This window comes from Olea europaea, chromosome 15, assembly GCF_002742605.1.
Source record: "Olea europaea var. sylvestris chromosome 15, O_europaea_v1, whole genome shotgun sequence".
Classification (NCBI taxonomy): Eukaryota; Viridiplantae; Streptophyta; class Magnoliopsida; order Lamiales; family Oleaceae; genus Olea; species Olea europaea.
Window position 1 is genome coordinate 21,194,128 of NC_036251.1, and position 21,781 is coordinate 21,215,908.

General features: G+C 34.0%; 1 protein-coding gene across 1 annotated transcript; it reads left to right on the top strand.

Moving 5' to 3' along the window:
* The first annotated feature begins 11,167 nt into the window (after window positions 1–11,167).
* LOC111411377 (formin-like protein 16) lies at window positions 11,168–14,648 on the top strand. The gene is made up of 4 exons (XM_023041914.1): window positions 11,168–11,298; window positions 13,743–13,853; window positions 13,910–14,055; window positions 14,281–14,648. The coding sequence occupies exons 1-4, from the start codon at window positions 11,168–11,170 to the stop codon at window positions 14,646–14,648; spliced, it is 756 nt and encodes a 251-aa protein (XP_022897682.1).
* Window positions 14,649–21,781: the final 7,133 nt, after the last annotated feature.

Genomic DNA, 21,781 nt, shown 5'->3' on the forward strand with positions numbered 1-21,781 from the left:
TTTACTTCGTCATTAGGCGGAACTCGATTCCTCGTCTAAAGCTTCATTTTTCATCCAATTGAAATATCCACACTTATTACTACAGGTAAAGAACCATTGCCCTTTGTTATTGGTATCCTGTTCGACCTCAAAATATTTTCGATATCTGTGGTCACAACTAGGGGATCGGCATTTTGATTAGCATTATTCAAAGTAGTGCGTGGCTCCAAAAATTCTTCTTCTCATTTTAATCAATAATTGCTGAAGAAGCAAATGAAACAAAGTAAATCAATCTTAATAAATAAACTCTTTACTTTTAAATTCAATACCGAAATTAGATTGAAAATTTTTATTAATAAACAACAAACAAAGAATAAGAATTGAAATCAATCCCACTGGAGGACTTCAAAAATCTCAAAAACCCATAAACACAACTCAATATTAAACATAAAAAATCTAAGTTGAACTCTAGGTGTAAGCATTAATTTGAAGAACAGAAAAACTCGAGCAGACCTCGATGATCTCAAACATTAGGGACAATCCTTTCAAACTATCCTATCAATAGACCAAAGGTTACCGAAAAAAGAATTATAAAAATGGTGCAACAATCGACAATTAGTATAACAGTAAATACGCATGAACGAAGATGCAATCAAATTAAACGAAAAACTACAGTTGTTGTAGGAGCTTATATGGATCTGTGAATGCGAGTGCTTCTTTCCATCCTCACCACACCCGAAGGACTCGTGTAGCAACTCAATGTTGGCCACCTAATCTCTCTAGTTGTCATTTAAACCCTAATTTGTGCATTTCGAAAGGCAGTTTTTAGTTCGATTACTTGGTTGTATGATCTTCGTGGGCACCAATCGATAGCAATGGTGAGTACGGCAACTGGTTTTGAGTTTGGGTTAGAGCTTAGTGCAAAGGACGGAGGTGCAAGATTGGGAAAGGGAAAAGGAAATGTCATGCTTTTATCTTTGTGGGCACCAATCGACGACAATGGTGAGTATGACATCCGGTTTTGAGTTCAGGTCGGGGTTTATGGCAAAGGACGGAGGCATGAGATTGGGAAATGGCATTTCATTTCTTTTCTTTTATTTCCATTTCATTTTCACTTCTCTTGCCTTCCTAAATGACTGCTCAGCTTTTTTTAATTTCTGTACATTTTATGTGAAATATTTCTGTGGCCATAGCGAGATTGATGTGGATAATCGGAATACTGTAAGACATAAGATTTGCTGAGTAAAATGTTGCATTGGCCACTAAACTTTACACCATGTCACCGTTTTCTCACAGAACTTTCAAAATTGTCCTATTAGCTACTAAACTCTACTCCGTTAATGTCCATTACTCACCTAATGAAATCTGTTATTAGACGTTTTTGACGTGGCAGATGGACGTCCGATCTGTCTTGTTAATTGTCTACAAGTGTGTTATATGTTTCGCTAACTAAGCGCCATGCTATCGCTACATCACACAGCCAAACATGCAAGGGTAAGCCCTTGTTTGAGCCCCATTCTTCTAAAAATTCATTTTCAACTACATATTTTCAATAAATTAATATTTCATGCAAACCTAATTTTTTTTTTTTTTAATTTTTAACCACACATTCTTCATCAATCTATTATTCAAAATGTATTCTTCCCCCCCAAGATGGGGCTCAAACAAGGGCTCACCAAAATGAATAGGTATGCAACTGAATTTTCCAATGAAACATAAATTTAGGGATTACAAATCATTGAGCTGATAAAACAAAAATTGTACAACCCACAGCTCCATATAACTAAAAATAAACTGCACACTTTTTATTATGCTTGAACAAAAAAAAAAAAAAACAAAAAAAGGTTTTTCAAATTTACCTTCAACTGGTCCGTTCATGTGCACGGCAACGAGTCCTTGCTCGAAGTGCAAAAATGAAATGGGACCTGCTTCTTCACGCTTGGGTTGGCCTCTTTGAGTGGTCGACAATGAGCTCGGGTAATTGATTTTCTTGATTTGGGGCTTAGGGTTTTGGAGGAGCTTGGGTAAATTTCATAGTCATTTGGGAGATTTAGGGATGGAGCTTGGCCAATTGATTTGGAAATTTCCTTCTTTACGTTTCTTGGTTCAAACACAAAGGGTTTTGACACAAGAATTGGTTTGGGAGGATAAATGGACTTCACCCTTTCCACAAATGGATTTTGATTTTGTCAACTCGTGTTAAAGAATTGGTAAGCTGAGTTTGGTAAGGTGCATTTTAATTTTGTTGAAATTATAAGGGTGAAATCCCTAAACTATTCTTAATAAAATTTTGTCGATTCATGTACAAACTACGAACATTGGTAATAATTAGTTTCCACAACTTAACAATTTACAGCTGAAATAACTTCTCAATTCTCAACAAAGAAGTCCAACTTCAGTTGTATATAACTTTAGTTTTTCAATTAGAACAGCTTTGTCAACATTTCGATCGAATTTTGAGTCCCTTGAATCTTCTCAAGTATCAAGATTTTATCTTCCAAAGATGATTGAATTAAGTGATAACTAACTTATATATGCTTCATTTTCCATGATTATAGACATTCTTCCCTAAGTGAATAGAACTTTGACTGTCACAATACAACACACTCTTCCCATGCTTGTGACCCAAGTCTTGAGAAAGACTGCAAGCATATCATATATTTGCTAGTTTCGATCATAACAACATATTGTGCCTTGGTAGTTGAAAGAACAATTATCTTCTGTAGCTTAGATATCCAACTAACAACCACGAGTGTGTTATATACATAAAAGTGTCTATACAACCCTGTAATCCCAAGTTTGATTTTCTGAAATACAAGGTTGAATCTATTGTGCTTTTCAAATACCTTAGAGTGACGATCGTCTCATTTCAATTATTAATGGATTCCACTATTGCAAGTATATGATCTCTACATTTTTCGGCTTGATTCCCAAAGCACCAAGATCAATCTTTTATTTAAGACTTCACTCATTGGTATCTCAAGGAACTTGAACTAGCAATCAAAGGTACATTAATCGCTCAACATTTAGGTGACCTCTTTGATAATCTAGTAGAGTCTCATTTTGAATGGTCACAAATGAGTCATCTATGCGGTCTCGTTCAATGTGTATCGAAACACATTATTGTTCTTATTCCAGGAAGTAGACAAATCTTAATAAGACTAATGCAATGTTATCAACATAAAGCGTCTAACTTTATGTACCGATTGTGAACGATATAATTTTGATCACATTACGATTTGTGTCTTACTATACATGAATCGTTGAGTATACAATTTGTGACATCCTATATGATCACGAAACCTTAGATAATCGCTTCAAATTATAACATGCGAATAAACGAACGTTAATTCATAATGTGATTTTACAGAATAATACTCAAAAAAGGGCATCAAACTAACAGTTTCTAGACTTCCTACCAGGGAGAAACCCAATAATCAAATAGCATGTAGCAGGGTCATGATCATCTTTGCTACACTTGTTAGAATGAAGCTTGTAAGTCAGAGGAGGACCTTTAGGAGTTGGCAGCAAAGAGGGGTTATAAGGATGGGTCGGGCTGCAACAATCATGGCAGCAATATCAGTAGCAGGAGGTGAAACAAAGTGAAGAAGCTGTTGACTTTCTTCCTGATGTACCAATGAGAAAACCTTCCCACTAGTAGGCAAACGGTGCATAGCTAATATTTGACTTATTAATTGATGGAAAGAATCATTTAAACCAGTTAGAAACTAAAAAACACGTTTAGTAGCAAGTAAAGGATTAAGCTCTTTGAAGGCTCCACAACTACACTTCGCTGTGGGATGTAAGGCAGCAAGTTCTCCCAAAGTTCCCTGACAACATTAAAATATTGAGTGACAAAATGGTCTCTTATTTCAGCATCGTGATATCCCATCTAACAATGTGAAAAAGGTGAGCATTATTGCTTTGAGAAAAAGGGCACTACAAGTCTTGCCAAAATTCATGAGGATCTATATTTGAGATAGAAAGGTCAATGCTGTAGAGAAGCCAAGTTAAAACCATATTAGAACAACGACTTAAAAGTTGAGTAGCGATAAGATCTGTAGGTTTCTTCAGTGACTCATCAACAAAGTGAAAATTCTTGTTGGCATTAAAGGCAAATCCCATAGAACGGCTCCATTGTGGATAATTATCACCATTTGGGGGAACAAGAACAATAGTAGTAGAATCTGAAGAATGAACAAAATATGGAAAAAAAACATCATTAATTGCCTTGAAAATGGCAGCACAGGAATAGATTGTACTAACTTCGGCCATTGTAGGATAGGAAAGAAAGGAAAAAAGAAAAAGAGAAAAAAAAGTCTTTCAAATTCTTTAACTAACAAATTTACTTTCGTTTCCTTAACTTTACTTGTGCCAACATGAGTAACTCTAAGCGCATGCCAAATATCATATACTGATTCACATGTGCTTATTCGATTCAAGTCATTTCTATCTAGTGCATAATAAAGTAAACTTTTAGAAGATAATTTTCTCTTGTCTTCTTCATCATATTCTTTCCCTGGATTTAGGTAAAGTTTGGTCCGATCTACCATCTATTTTAATAATCTTGGTAGGAACATATGGACCGTATTCAGTAACTTTCCAAACATTATAATCAATAGATTGCACATATATCATCATTTTAGCCTTCCAATAATTATAGTGTGTGCCGTCAAAGAAAGAGGGTCGGTTTGTAGAGTGTCCCTCGAGAGTTTGAAAAACTTGGTAGCCATTACTTAAGATTGTAAAATCTTTAAAAGTGAGTACCTAGTTCTGATACTAATTGAAAGCCCAAAAAAGGACTAATCAAGAGGGGGTGAATTGGCTATCTAAAGCTTTTTCAAAAATAAATGCAAATATAACCAATTAACAAATAAGACAATAAGCAAACAAGATAACACGAAAGAACAAGAAGAAGGCAAAATAATGTGCATACGATATCTTATGGAGGTTCGACCCATTAACGATCTACATTACCAGTTGCCAAGCTCTCCATCACAAGCAAAGCTTTTTCCACTTTATTTGATTGACTTATGGTGCAATCAACCCTTTCCAATACTTCCGGTGACTTACAACCAATGAGCATCGATCCTTTTACAATGTTGACCTTTCCGGAACCTCAACACGGCCCACAATTGAACACAAGAAAATAAGAGTTACAAGTAAAATCTTCTCTCACAATAGATAATATGAGCTTAATTAAGTATCGAGAGAGAAGTAGGTTCAACACTTCAATATATAGCAAAGAGTGTAGCTCAAGTGTTGGTTAGAAAAACTTTGATTGAGATAAAAGATATTTGCAAGTTTTGATTACTCAAAAAGTTTTTCAAGAATTAAATAATTTGATCGTTTAAATATTGAGAAGTAGGGTGGAAAAGATCAATAAATGCCTCACTTTAAATGCTCAAGAAAAGTGTGTCAATGAATGCAAAGTGAGGGGGATATTTATAGTTGTAAACAGTCAAAAAATCTGTCCTAATGGACGTTCGCTATTGTACTGGACGGTTTTCAGAACAGTTAAAATTTTTTACAGTTGGTCCCACCGAACTTCCGCTACAGCAATTTTTCATGTAAAAAATTTCTTCAATGACTTTGATAAAGGTAATACTTTGAAGAACGCTTTTAACTTGATTTTTCAAGATAAGTGACACTTTATAATGTAAGAATGAATTTGTTATCTTGAAAAATATCTTGTGTAAGTATTTTGATGAAATTTTTTTTTCTTGAGTATAGAATCAACACTTGAGCCTATTCATTGCCAAATATTGAAGTATATTACTTTTAAATATGAGATTAAAAATTCTAAGACTATTATCTTCAATATGGCTCTTCATCTTAACGTGCATGCTAGACATATGCTTTCATTTCAATAGCAATCTTCACAACGTCGATTTTACTTTTATATCGATCGTCACTTTGTTTCGAACTTTGCCTTCTTCAAATTTGATTTGCCATATTCTCTATCAACACTCAGATGCAATTTGTTGGAAATAAACTCAATTTCTTTGTTATATTCTGTAATACCTTTATTAAATTAAAAGTCAAACCAAACCCCAAAAACAAAAACAAAAAATGGAAAAAGACAAAAGAAATGGCAGGCAGTGGATAAGGCCATCCAAATCTATTTCTATTATAATATATATAAATATATACAATCTAAACCAAAACACACACTAACACATACAAAGAAAATGAGAGCAGGGAGAGAAAAGAAAGAAAAAAGAGGAAAGAAAAAGAAAAAATAAAAAGAAAAGAAGAAGAAGAAAAAAGAAAAAAAATAGAAAAATTTCGCCAACGTGTTAGGAATTAAGTGCTTCATACTATTAAACTTGAATTTCTCAATTTTGAAAGGTAAGTAAAAAGTTACTTATTGTCAAGTTATGTTTAATTTTATAGTTGTTAGATTGTTAGATTAAATTCAATTTTTTGAAGGTGTTAAGTATAATAAACTATAAAATTGAGTCAAATGAAAGGAAAACTAGTTTTAGTGATTAAAGAGACTTTATAAATTGCTTAAACGTGAAATGATTAAATTTGAATATCACTTATTTAATTATTGAAATTACTTAAAATAGTTAATTGTTGACTTAAAAATTATATCATGGTTCAGGCGGCGATACGGATATCGGGACAGCTTATCAACCGAGTTGATATTGGCGTACGTAGTTCAGTGAGTTGAAAAATATAAATATTTTTAAACTATTTATAAATTAAGTATATTATCAAAGTATATGCAATTATGTGTTCGATTAAATGATTATTATTGAAATCTCTTTTATTATGATATATGTGGAATTTCAAAGATTATTTATAGCACATTTGTGATTTGATATATGAGACATGTGATATTGAGATTTGTTTGGTGTGTGAGATATGTAATATTAAAGATCGACCAGAAAAGTACCCATGATTATATACTCCTTCTAGTTCACAGAGGGGTATTGGCCATGTTCTATCATACACGGAGGAGTCTTGACCTGACACTAGTCTTGATCATGTATATATAGTTCACAGAGGAACCTTGGCCGTATTCTAGAATTGATTATCAAAGGTCTTGAGACCAGCTTTTGTTTACGGAGGGGGCTAAAGGCCTGTGGCGAAAGTTCTAAGCCCAATTTCGAGGGTACATTTTTGGTGGATTTTTCAGTATATTTGATATTATGAGATTATAGTACAGTTATCGGTTGATGTTTGTAGCTTGACTTTGAGATGATATTTTATGACGTTATGTGATTGTCTCACATTTTGGCTATAATCATATAATGTTATTTTGTGAATTATTTAATGATATGAATTTGTTTTCGATAAAAAATGTAAAATGGAAAAGTATATTTATTTCGAACTTCTCCACTCACTGAGTTATCAACTCATATATTTTTCCACATTTTTCTTATTAGGCAACAATTGAGTTTTTAGGTATCTTCTGGAGTTGAGCCTTGATTTTGGAGTCAGAGCCACACGACAGAGTTTGTTAGTATGACTCATTTCATAGAGCATGTAGTCAGTATTTTGGGATGCATATTCATGTCTAGACGTGATTTTGCATCATTTGTAAATGGTTAGGGGGCTCATCATGTATTTTGTATCTACATGTACATTTCATGTTATTTTCTTGTTAAAAGTTGAGATTTCGGCTTATCTTTATGTTATTGTGCTATAGTTTGAGATTTGTGTATAATTGATCACAGGTTGGTTAGTCCTGTTTACAGGGGAGATGTGTAATTGATCACAGGTTGGTTAGTCTTGTATACAGGGGAGATAGTGTCAAAATTCTGTTTTAAAAATGATATATAAATGTGGTATATTGTACTTGTAGTAGTTTTAATGGTGGGTCTGACTTTTAGTTGGTATCTATTATCGGCGCATGCCAAGTCCGGGTCCAGTTGTGTTACACGGGCGGTGTGTGTTATAATCAAAACGAGAAGTCTATCATAGGTCAACAAATTATTGACTACTTCTAACTCTTTGTTCCCAACTCTTTGATTCTAACTCTCGATTTAACTATTTTTGCATGAAAATTTGACTTACATATTTATTGTAATTGTGTTACACATTATATAATGTTGTTTAGTTGGATTTCTTTAACTTAAAGAAAGGAGAGTACGAATACAGGTGAATCTAGCATCGAAATTTAGTTAGGGCAGAGCTTGACTGTTGACCGTCGACCGTCGATAATTAACGATCGTATTTTCCTGATCGTTTATTAAAATTTGATTAAATAATATTTAAAACTATTATATATATATGTGTGTGTGCGCACGCGCGCGCATTAAAACATAAAAATTATATACATATGAGAATACAATTCAATACATCCCACAATTCCAAAATATATATATATATATATATGGGGTGTAATATTTTGAAAAATTGCAATATTGTCTCATTCTCAAGTTTTCTAAAAGTATGTAAACCACAAAATTGTTATTCAACTAGTCATCTCCCATTTTGTTATGCAAGTTACTCTTGATTAGATTCATAGCAAAAAATACACTTGTAGTTGCCACAAGTAATATCAAAACCAAGGGGATCAGCCTATAAACCAATGTAAAATAATAGGAACCTCTAGTTTCAACCAACTTTTGAGCTATACAAGATATAATATTGAGGTTAAAGAAAACTTTGTCCATTCTCACAAGCATAAGAAACTTGTCAAGTTTAGGTCTAAGTAATAAAAACTTTTCACTATTAAGTCCAAAGGACAGAATTGAGCAAAATGTAGTAATTTAGCCTTATCGAAAGTTGCAAATGAATCTCTTGGACTTAAAACGCAAAATGCAAGTAAAGAGCTCAGTAGTTGTTTTAGGAAAACGATCATTCATATCTTACAAGATTGAGTCTATCACATGACAATACAACTCAACATAAAAAGCAATGATAATAAGCCACCTGCTAAGCTGCACGCCTATATCGACCTTTCACTACTACAGTATCCTCCATATTGGGCACTAAAATGTGTCTATCAACACAAAATTCAATCACCCTACTCAACAAAGTATCCCAACCATTGCCTCTCAGGTTCTGCAATGCAAACTTACACAAATTTAATAATCTCATAGCATTCTGAATATCTTGATCATTTTTCTGTAAGACTTGTGAAAGGTTGTCTATAATTACAAGAATTTCCAACATAAAGTAAATACTGAACACAAACTTAAAATCTTGTATAGTTTCCATCCGTCTTACGGCCACTGATTTTTAATCTGAATTTACGCCATTTCTGATGTATTCTCAAGAACATCAATGATAACGTTAAACATATTAATAAAATGAGTAATTGTCAGTAGATGTGAGCCCTATCTAATATCACCTGGGTGTGCCAAACTCATTTCTTGAAATTGACTACTTTCATCAAAAAGTTCCCAATATTAAGCTTCTCCAAAATATTAGAATGATAACTTGCTCGAAGACTGTCTACACACTTACATGATGCATCTACCAAATTTACAATAATAGCAAGCATGTTGAAAAAATCACCAAGCATACAATTCATACGTGCCACAGAAACAACTGCCAACTGGAGCGGTGAGCAAAGCAATGAACATATATAGCATATGGGTTCTTTCTTAGAATTAAAGCTTTCAAACCATTGAACTCACTTGACATATTGCTTGCTTTACCATAACCTTAACCTCTCAACCCATGTGTAGAAAATATTGCATCAGTGGCATCCTTCAGTGATTGGGCACAAGTATCAGTGACATGGGAAATGCCCAAAAAACGCTCCTTTACTTTCCCACTTTTGTCAACAAAGTTCAAAACAACTACCATTTGTTCTTTTATAGAATTATCACGAGCCTCATCAACCAAAATTGAAAACAAAAAATCACCTACGTCATTGATAATAGTTCTTGTCGTCTCTACGACACAACAATTAACCAAATCCTTTTGGATGTTTGGTGAAGTCATTTTGTCATTTTCTGGAGCATTACTGAATGCTATTTCTTTAACTTTTTTACAACGAGTTGCAAACTAGTTTAATAACTCAATTAGATTTCCTTTATTAATAGACTCTTTCGATTCATCATGACCACGAAAATGACAATCCTTGCATCAAGAAGAATCTAGTACAATCTAGAACATCAATCAACCTCGTCTTATAACTTTTTTGTTGACTACTACTATCGCTAGAAATAACATAGGGGATACTCTGCTTTTGATTCATCAAGTTGGTAAACCTTGCAAAAGCTTGATTATGAACACTATCAAAGAGATCGACATGATCTTTCAATGTCTTTTTGTGCTTCCAATCCCTAAAGTCAGCTTAATGAATATATATCCAGCCCCTTGACCCCCTTTATTGGGTTTGAACAAGTAGCAATGCAAACAACACGTTGCATCATTTTCTATACTGTACTCTACCCAAAAAATTTTAGTCAACCATTCTTTTTGAAAACACCTATTATTATTTCCCATCGGTCCTCTTCGAAATTCATGTTCATATGGTTAACAAGGACCTTTTTTCCAAGTATGTCATCCTAACATCGTCTCTAATATTAGGATCATATGGCTCGATAGGGAACGTTTCCCTGGATCAGATACAAGATTATCTACATTGAATTGAGCTTGGGACTTCTTTGTGTTATTTAATAACTTTTGTGCTCGACTTGAATCAATGACGGGACTAGATGCACAACTAGAACTAGAAGAACTAGGTATGGACTTTCGTTCGGTTGAAAAAACGTTCCATAATTTGCAAAATACCCAAATTTATTTTTCAATTAGAATTCATTAAAAAAAGAGTACTGATTACACACAGGTTGAATTAAGTCTAACATCTTCTCAATTAAATTTTTTCGTTTATCCTAATTTCCTAAACATAAATTTCCAAATCAATAATCATAATTCATAAAACATAAACTACTTATCATAAATCACAATTCTCTAATAACTGACAAATCATAGATCATAACTCATAAATAATAATAAAAAATTGTCTTTTATGTGAATGTGACTAATAAGGCTAATAATACAATTTACAGACTGCATTCATTATTTAACAAGTCAAATAGAGGTATTCAACAAATTAGAACAAAAAAAAAACCAAAAAAGAAAAAAAATGTAGAGAGAAACAGAGTAAGAGAAATGAGTTCACCAGTCACCAATTGAAGGTTCACCAGTCACCAATTGAAGGCTGCACGAGGCTCGAGCTCAAAGATTCTGAGACTAGAACGACAGTTGGCAAAACATGTCGCTAGTAGCGCTGGCGACTCCTCCTCGCGGCCTCGCCCCCATCACCTGTGGCGTCAGTAGCAACAGTTGCTGCGACGCTACCTCTGCTTCGAATGGAATTATAGAATGGAAAATGGAGGAAAAAGGGTTTGCGCCTTCTTTGCGATTTTAGCTTCAGAGATTCAGAATGGATTGAATGGAATCGATTTGGTCATTTCATTTGGACCATTTATTGTTGATTTGGGGAAATTGGGTCTAATATTTTTAAACAAAAAAGAGGCCCAATGACAATTGTTATCAGTTATCACTCATCAACCTAAAAAAAAAAAAAAAACAAATAAAATAAAATAAAATAAATTGGGTCATCTCTTTCTTTCCATCGTCCTCGGCTCTGCAATTGCCATCTGCTGATTGCTACCCGATGCCCGGGGTACTGAACATTTCGTTAGATCCAGCACGCGTAGCCCTGCCTCCTCCCCAGGTGCTCGTTCCACCACTGAGTAAGATAGATTTTTTTTGGTGAAGTGGTGAATTGATGATAGTGAAGAAATGGTGAAAATCATGAATTGCACTCAGCTGAATTCACCAGTTTTATATTGCCATGTTTTGGCCTGTTAGATGAATTAATTGATTCATACAGCTGTGCTTATGGTTTTATCACTCATGTTTTTCCTTTGACATAATATGTTAGGATCCGTTTGATTACAAAGATGGAATTGAATTGAATTGAAAACGAATTCGAAGGAATTGAATTGCCTAGATTTTTTTTCCAGAATTGTAAATTATTGTTTTGATTGGTATAATTTTCCACGTGAAAAATGTTGAAATAAAATTATTTTTTAGTGTTCGTTTAGCTTTATTTTACTTGAAAATTGTTGATTAAAGGAATATAATTTACTGGTATTGGGGATGAAATTTGTTTCAATTGTCAACCAAAAAAAAAATCAAAAAAATATCTATCTTTTGGTGTACGTTTGACTTTATTTTATATGAAAATTGTTAGTTAAAGGGAAATATTTTTTTACAATAATACTTAGAATTTGTTTCAATTGTCAACCAAAAAAAAAAAATCAAAAAAATATCTATCTTTTGGTGTACGTTTGACTTTATTTTATATGAAAATTGTTAGTTAAAGGGAAATATTTTTTTACAATAATTCTTAGAATTTGTTTCAATTGCACACACACACACACACACACACACAAAAAAATCGAAAAAAATGCTACAGTAACCTGGAAAACGAATTCTCACGAATATGGTGAGAATTCGAATTCAAGAAAAGCTAGAAAATGCTGACGTGACGGCCAAAGGTAGAAAACGAATACCTTGGAAAATTTTGTCAATTAAACAAGCCAAAAATAGAAGTTGGAATTTGTTTTCCATTTTTCCTAGAAAATAAGTTACCAAACATAGCCTTAGGATGTTTGAGTTGGGGAGATTATGATGTGTGAAAATTGGTTGATTACAGTCATCACACTCACAATATTAAAAATTGTCAAAAAAAAGCTGTAAGTTCAACCAGGAGCTAGTACTGACAGACTGATGGTAAGTATTTCGATCAGAATCCTTAAGCTGCACTTTTTTTTATATATAGTCTTCTATATATAACAGGATATGATTTCTTGCTATAATATTACAACTCGTGTTGAATAGATTTCCTACCATCTTTGATATTTTCAGATTAGATAAATATGTGAATTTTAGGTTAGATTAAATTAATGTTGCTTTTTCTTAGTCTATTAACAAATCTAGAAAAAATATTTTAATATATTATTTTATATAATAATTCTTTTATCGTGTTTAATGACTATTGTTTAGTTAAGAATTAATTCCTATCTTTATTAACCTTTAAATAAAGTAATTAATTAAGAAATGAATTAAACTTTGAAAAAACTATTTTTCGCCCGTGACCTAGCAGCAAGCAATTCTGCTGTTTTCAAGCGAGTTCGTAAGGAATTTGAATCTTTTCAAAACGGATGTCTTCTTCAAGTATTTGGAGAACACAAAACAACTAGTGTTGAATGTTCAATCCTATCTATTGATCAAGCAATTTGGCATGAAGTTAATAAAGAGGGTTCTTAATCCAAGTGATAGTTGCGGCCGAGTACAATAGAGAAGTGGTGATTAAACCTTAATGAAGTAACTATGAAGCACTTACTTCCTTAAGAAATAAAAAGGAAAAAAGATAAAAGTCTAACTGAATTTTATACATATAATTACTGTAAATCAAATCAAAAGACATTCCATAAGATAGGTGGAATATGTTTAGACACAAATATTTACGTGTTTGTAAACTTTCTTTCAAAATTATTAGACATCAACTTGCATAGATTGCTTTGTTCAGAAAGCTATATGGAGGGGGAATAATTTTGGGGCAGTGTCCAAGAGTTTAGAGTGCACTTCTGGTGAAGGAATATAGACAACTATGTTATAGACAAACCCAATAGAATTCAATTTGATTCTGCGACTCCAAAACAAAGTCAGATACTAGCTGCTACATTTTATTTTATTTTTTTGGGAAAATTAAACTGTTTTAACAAATAATTACATATCCTACAGGAACAAAAATGTATTTATTTTGAATGGGTTAGAGGATTTTATGATCTGGAAGGGGTGAAACTCTTGCTCTCAGCCATGGTCTACGTTTCACTAAGGCTAATGGACTTAGGTTTAGTATTGCGGAATGTGGTGCACAGAGATTGGTACATAATACTGAACTCTCCATCTGATCTTGACCTTTAATTGTCTCATATTGTAGCTCCGTTAACGAAGTAGGTTTTGGTTCGTGTTGTTATATTCCCTGCGAGGGGAATAGGGTGGCACATAATCTTGGTCATTCCCTACTACTTGTCCAATATATTTTGATAAGCTTAAATTCGCATAGACAAATTGACGAAACTCACTGTAATTTATCATTGCATACAGGATCAGCAGAAAAACCTAACCTAGCAATCGCCAAACCATAGGAACCACGAAAAGAAAATCAATTAAATTTATTTACTGTAGAAAGGGAGACTAATTTAAATTTTTTTAGAATCATTGTCTATATATAGAGCCAACAATCAATCTCCATTGCCAAGTCCAAAGAAGAGAACTTAACTAAAGAGTGAAGGACCTTAAGTCTTTCAGTTGCCATGTCTAGCTACAAGGAACACCAGCTGAGTGTTCTGCTAGCTCTTTTGTGCGCACTTGTGTATGTAAATGCTACCATACCTTTTCCACCGTTTCTCCCTAGGCCTCCGGTGTTGGAACCAATTTTCTGTTCATCTCCACCACCACCTTTACGATCTCCACCACCACCTTTACGGTCTCCACCACCTCCACGGCCACCCCCACCCCCACCTCCACCGCCACTGCCACCACCTCTACCTCATCCACCTCCACCTCCGCCACCTTCTCCACCACCGCCACCTCCTCCATCTCCACCCCCACCTCCACCTCCACCGCCATCTCCTCCTCCTTCGAGTCCTCCACCACCACCTCCACCAAGATCTTGACCACCATATCTACCTATAAGTAGGCCCGGTTCTGGGGCTAGGTGAATGAGGCCTACGCCTCAGGCCCAGATTTTAAGGGTGCCTCATTTTCAGCCCAGAATTTTATTTTTTTTCAGTTGAACCAAACCCAGTGACGAAGAAGAGTACCCTACAACTTCAAGCCCAAATCCAATACCCTTAGTCTTAATCCATTTACCCAACTTATACATCCATAAATCATAATCTATTATCCATCATTTACCCAAAATTCCCAAATTCCCAATCCCCAATCAAAAACCCATTTCTCCCAAACGCTCGTCTGAGTAGTCCGTCCCCTTCGCAATGTCGCCAGTCGCCTCTGTCTCTCTTCTCGACTTCCAGATTTCCTCTTCCTTTGAGTCATCAGTCACGGTCCACGGAGTCGGACACCGTCGTAGTTCACACCGGTTCCATTTCGCTGCAGAGCACAGTTCGTTGTTCACCCCTGTTATCAAGCAAGTGCTTGGCAATTGACTGTTAGTTTAGTATGTTAAGATTATTAATTCCTTTTGAGTTATATGATTACATTTACACTAAGTATTCAACTATTCATTCATGGCTTTTACCTTTTACTTAATATAATTTTGATTACTTGACTTTAATTGATAAATACTATTTTTCTATATTACCGTTAAATACTTTAATGTTAATGGGTTAACTGTTATCTAGTCTAAGATGGAGTCGAGGACCTGAAAATGCTACAACTATGACCTGAAAATGCTACAACTATGTTTAATGATTATTGATTAACATATAATTTGTTTTACATCAATAGAGAAAGAAATAGTTGAACAGCTAAACTATTCAGATTTTATTAGTGTTTTTGCCTTTTAGACGAATAATATTTAACTAATTATTTGAAATATTTTTGTTTTGTTATTTGATAATATAAATTTTTTATATAATATATCTGTTTGTTGTTTTAACGTTAAATTTTAAGTTTGCAATAAGTTGCATAATACACCATTACATTTACGTTGATTTCGGGAAGGGGCCTAATTTATATGCTTTCTCTCGGGCCCGACAATCACAGGACCGGCCCTGCCTGTAAGTTGTTGGACAAGATTCCAATCTTCTCTATCGCCATATCAATATTCTAGGGGAAAACATTAAAAGCCCATATTACACTACAATCATAATGGTTGTAATATTAACCCAGCTCACAATAAACTACAAATTTCTAACAATAAAACTCTTTTAAAAGTTTCCTTTACCAACTCTCTATTGGCAACGAAAAACTTGGAACATACAACTTCATATCCAGGACATAAGTGCGTGGAGTTCCTAGCATTGTAGAGTGTTGTACATGAAGTAAATTTACAATTACTATATCTAATATGAGATATTGTTTGTAAATGTGTTGTAATCTATACACGCATTAAATAATACTGATGTTTCTCCTTTGGTATCAAAGTGTTACATTTAGCTGCGAGGCTTCTAACTGCTATTAGTCAATTGTATTGCGAATGATGATTGAGGTACAGAAGGAGGGCTTCCAGAATACACACAAACATGTGTGACCCGATTTTTTTAGCAATATTTAATTTACATGGGTCCCACTTTCATGTGAGTATCTGTATCAATTCTGTACAAACATTTTCTATACAAATGGTTTTTTCCTTGTATTGCATGTACATCATTACAGAAGATTGATAAGTGTATTTTATACACTTATTCGGGGCTCTAAATTAACGATATTTGATAGTCTTTTAGCAAAATAAATTCTAAATTGTTGTGTCTTACGTTTAATAGGTGAATTTTCATGGATTAAAAGGAAGTGAAGGAAAGAACAGAAGATTGGGCGAAAATGGCAATATTTAAAGTACGTGGATTAAAGTGGCCATTGAAAGAAAATTGGAAAGCAATTGGAATCCTTTTGAAAGTCAAACATTGTGGGCTAGGTTACTACTAATATAAATACATACATACCCACAGAAAGAAAAGAGGAGGAATTACACGCCAACTGGGGAGAGAAAAATGGCAGGAGAAGGGGCTGAATTTTCAAGATAAACACACACAAAAACACAAATAATTGAGGGAAGACAGTTACTGAATTTGGGAAAACACATACAACTGTAGGTTGCTGGTGTATATTATATTCACACATAGGCTGCTAGAATTATTTATAAAACACACAACCATTGGGCTGAGAAATTGGAGAAGAATTGGATTTTGTTTTGAGAGTCAACAGGTTGGTTGTGAGCATCATGAAGACATAAAAGGCTACTGAAACATATACATATATACACGGTTGTTCATCAAGTATATATATACACAAAAACCACTGCCAGAGGAGAAAAAAGGGCTGACCATATGCACAAAATTGGAGACGGACCGAAAGCAGTTGAAGAAAGAATTTCAGATTCTTTGTATGACAGTCCATCAACAATTTGTGCAAGAATTTGGATATTAATCACGTTCCGTCAATTTCTCGGTGATGTCCTTCCAATTTTATGTGTTTAATTCCAATCTTATGTTAGGCTAATTTTTTTTATGTATTGGATAAAGATGAAACCCTTTGTTATTTAATTTTAATTCGAGACATGTTTTAGTTGAATTCTTGCAATTTTTTTATTAATCTTGCATGCTTAATTTATTATTTGATTGCTTGATCACCAATTAAATGCGTGCAATAAAATTTACCACGTATGCAATCTTTAAGATAATTTTGAAATTGATTGCATTTTATTCATATGAATTCGGACTAGGAATAGGATCGGGTCGTGAATAGAATATATTTAATTTGTCTTGAAAAAGAAAATTAATTACAATAGAATTATCGATTGTCAAGAATGCAAGAACAAAACTAGCTACGTAGTTGAGAATTGAAATAAATAATAATAGGTGGATTCGTAATCCAATACATTCTTCCCATATACATATTAAATTCACATTTTACACATTTTCGTAAATTAAATTAGAATAATTAAAAATCACAAAAATCATTTTTATTGATTTACTTTGAATCTAATTAAATACTAGTATGCTCAATTAAATTTTATTCCTCGTGGGACGATACTCTCAACTCATCAAAAATATTACTTGTCAATGATCCCGTACGCTTGCAGGTTTCACACGAACAAAGATAAATCTATTTGGTTCCTACAACCTATATGTGTAGACTAACCATTATTACTGACTGTGTATCTTATTAAATATAATGGACACAAATTGTCACTAATTATGGAATCCTTCCAAAATAAAATAAAATTTGAAGCCACACTCTTCTTTTAAACTATATGTAAAACTCTAAATTGATCTTCATATTCACAAGTTGTTTGGAGAATTTCTAACACGCAACTGCAGTAGTCATAGTAAAACATATTTAATAGTGAATTTGAATAATTAGTACTAGATATCCAATTTACATCTTTGCACCATTAATCCAACATGGTGCAGATCAGCAGTTGAATAATCTTCAGACATTTCAATACTATTATTATCTCAATACAAATGCAATAATTGAATTTCGTTCCCATTGATATTTTACCACTTTTGGCTTAGGGTGCATCACCTTTCTGAATCATCCTCATGCTTCTAAAATTGGTATAATGGCTATATCTACCTTTCCATTTTCATAGAAATTTTTGTATGACCAATAAGCTATTTAATTAAGATTGTACCTTATAGACAATGCTACTCCCACAACAAATTGGGAATCTAATTGGCAAGTAGTAATGCTACACCCACAAATCTTGGGTAGATCCTTTCATTCAACAAAAACAATCTCTATTGCTTAAAAGCAACTCTTCTCAGATTTATGTGAATAATGATCTGTTGTTCGATAGATAACATTTCATGAATTAAACAAAGTTCAAATGACAAATTGAACCCATCACTATGCCTGTCAGTATCACTTAGGCGAATAATCATTATGTGTGCTAATATAGACTATCCTTATTTCTTGTACCATTGTTAAGGGTTTGCCTCAAAATTAGGCTTTGGATTCTTCAAGATTATGTATGAGATTTGGAAAATCAATTGAATCCAAAATTAAGGAAATAAAATCTGGGCTTCGAATTTTTTTCCTTTTACGTGATTTTTCTTAATTGTAATCTAATTTCTTATCTTTTAGGACTCTATTAGAGTTATGGACGTGGCCTATAAATTAAAGGATCCTTTATCAGTTTTATAGAAGGTTTTTTACTGTTTAGTTGTAATCTCTCCATATTGTCGGGTTTAATAAAATTCATTGCTCGTCTGCATAATTTCTCTTTTTCTACTTTACTTTAATCTTGTTTTCCTGGTGCAATCTTGAATATTTCATTATTGCCATTAAATCTCAATCTTGCATAGCCTTTGGGATCAACAAGTGGTATCAGAGCACGTGTTGCAGATTCTTCGTGATTTGGTTGGGCTTTTCAAAGATGAATTCGTTAAAGTATGAAATTTCGCTGCTGGATCGCAATACAAGATTTTCGTTGTGGCAAGTAAAGCTAAGGGATACGTTGACGTAGATAGATTTTGACGATACTTTGCTGGATTTTGAGAGGATTCAAGCAAATTTGCCTATGGAGGAGAAACAATGAAAGGATCGAAAGGCTCTAATGTGGATTCATCTTTACTTATCCAATAATATTTTGTAGGATGTCTTGAAGTGGAAGACGACGGCTACTTTGTGGCTCAAGCTGGAACAGTTGTGCATGACAAAGAGTCTGACGAGCAAACTAACTTTAAAGTAGAAGCTGTATTCCCATCACATGGCGGAAAGAGGGTCACTGCACGACCATCTTGCTGTGTTTAAGGAGATTGTTGCAGATTTGAAGACGTTGGAGGTAAAATATAATGAAGAGGATCTGACCTTGATCTTGTTGTGTTCGCTACCCAGTTCTTTTTCGTTGTTTCGTGACACTATATTATATAGTCGTGACGCGCTGGTCATTGTGGACGTATATGATGCCCTGTTCTCAAAGGAGAAGATAGAACTGTTGCTTGAAGATCCTACTTCTAGGGGTGGGGATGCTCTGGTTACTCATGGTGATCGACGGATTGGTAGATCGAAGGTGAGGTATAACAATTTGTATTGTTATTACTGCAAGAGGAAAGGACATATTAAGAAATATTGTGACAAATTGCTCGGTAAATGTGATTTACATGCAAATCACGTGGGGCAATCAGGCAACGAGACTAACATTGTTGAGAATTTTTCGGATGATGGAGATGTAATGTTGGTTGTATCTGATGGGAAATCCAAACCTGGAGAGTGGCTTCTAGATTTTACATGTTCGTATCATATGTGTCGCAATAGGATTTTGTTTTAGACGTAAGAGACGGTGAAACAAGGTGGAGTTGTCATAGGAAACAACCAATCTTGTCGGGTTGCAGGAATCGGTCGGATCCGATTGAGGCTACAAGATGGGACAGTGAGGACACTTGATCAGGTTCGCCATGTTCCAGACTTGATAAAGAATCTCATATTGTTGAGTACCCTGGATGTAAAAGGGTATAAATTCTTTGGTGAAGGTGGAGTCTTGAAGGTTCGAAGGGGTGTTTGGGTTGTACTAGAGGGACGGAAGAAGTCTCAAAACATTGCTCAAAGGAGCGTTAGTGATTCCGCTTTGCCATCAATTTCAATGGTTGCACTATGTTCAAATGTCAGGGATGGACTTATGGAGCGTATGTACACTGCTGTTATTGATGTCTATGCTGCTTTTGGGATTGTTGAAGGTGATAGTTCTGGCAAGGGACCTTCTGATCAAGCACTTGATGGTTTCTGCTACTGGGTGTGATTTGACCCTATTTGGTCAATAGTATTTCCTTGGTGGAATTTAGGGAACCCAGGACTTGGGTTCAGGTATCGCTTGTGGACGGCATGCAAAGGATGATGGTTTGGTAATGGAGAGTTTTATTTACTGCGTTGTGGAGATTGACCAGTTCATTTTGATGCAGATGGATTTGAAATCTTGGAGTTTCATCCGTTGCATTGAAATTTTGAGTTAAGGTGGAGATTGTTAAGTGTGTGCCTCAAAATTAGGCTTTGGATTCTTCAAGATTACGTAGGAGATTTGGAAAATCAATTGAATCCAAAATTAATAAAATAAAATCTGGGCTTCGAATTTTTTTCCTTTTACGTGATTTTTCTTAATTGTAACCTAATTTCTTACCTTTTAGGACTCTATTAGGGTTTTGAACGTGTCCTATATGTTAAAGGCTCATCTGTCAGTTTTATAGAAAGTTTTTTGCTGTTCAGTTGTAATCTCTCCATATTGTCGGGTTTAATAAAATTCATCGTTTCTCTGCTTAGTTTCTTTTTTTCTACTTTACTTTAATATTGTTCTCGTGATGCGATTTTGAATATTTCATTATAGCCATTAAATGTCAATCTTGCGTCGCCTTTGGACTCAACACCAATATGACTCAATTTGCAGTCTCTTGCAAAAATGCAGAACATACTTTCTGGCAAGAAGAAGAAGAAACTCTTTGGAGCCCACAATTCTTATTCTTAATTGAATCTTCATTTTGTACTTAAACTACCCAATGTATTGCTTCTTCTTCTTCTGTATTTTTTATTTTTTTTATTTTTTCATTTAATATATACGACAACCACTCGTTCTAGTAGACTCTGCAAATGGATATAAAGAAATCTTATCGTGGGATGAAGAAACAGCCCTAAAACACTTTTTAATCCTATTGTGAAACCTGCTATTATGGATGTGTAATTTGGATTTTGACCAAAAAAAAAAAAAAAAGAGCACTTTTTAATGCAACTTTAAAATCTACAATTGCAAATGTGTTTTGATTTTGACCAAAAATGGTCGCCGATAGTGATAGATTTGGTGAATAAAATCATAGGCATTGATAGGATTTTCAAGAAGAGACTGAATATGTTCAGAATCAGAACCTGACAAAAATCCAAAGGGTTTTGCTATCATTTTACCGGACAAAAAATTGGAAAACATGCAAATATGACGTAGTATGGAATCGTGAACAATAATAAAAAGGGTCTTGTACCTAACACGTGAACGGGTGTTTGCTCAAATTTCCCTTGAACGGACGTGAGAATATATTTGAAATCCACTAATAACGGGAAAATCTGAAATACCTTATTGATCGTAAAGCGAATATAATATTTTTATAACCTTAACACCTATAGACTCAAAACAACTCCTAATCAT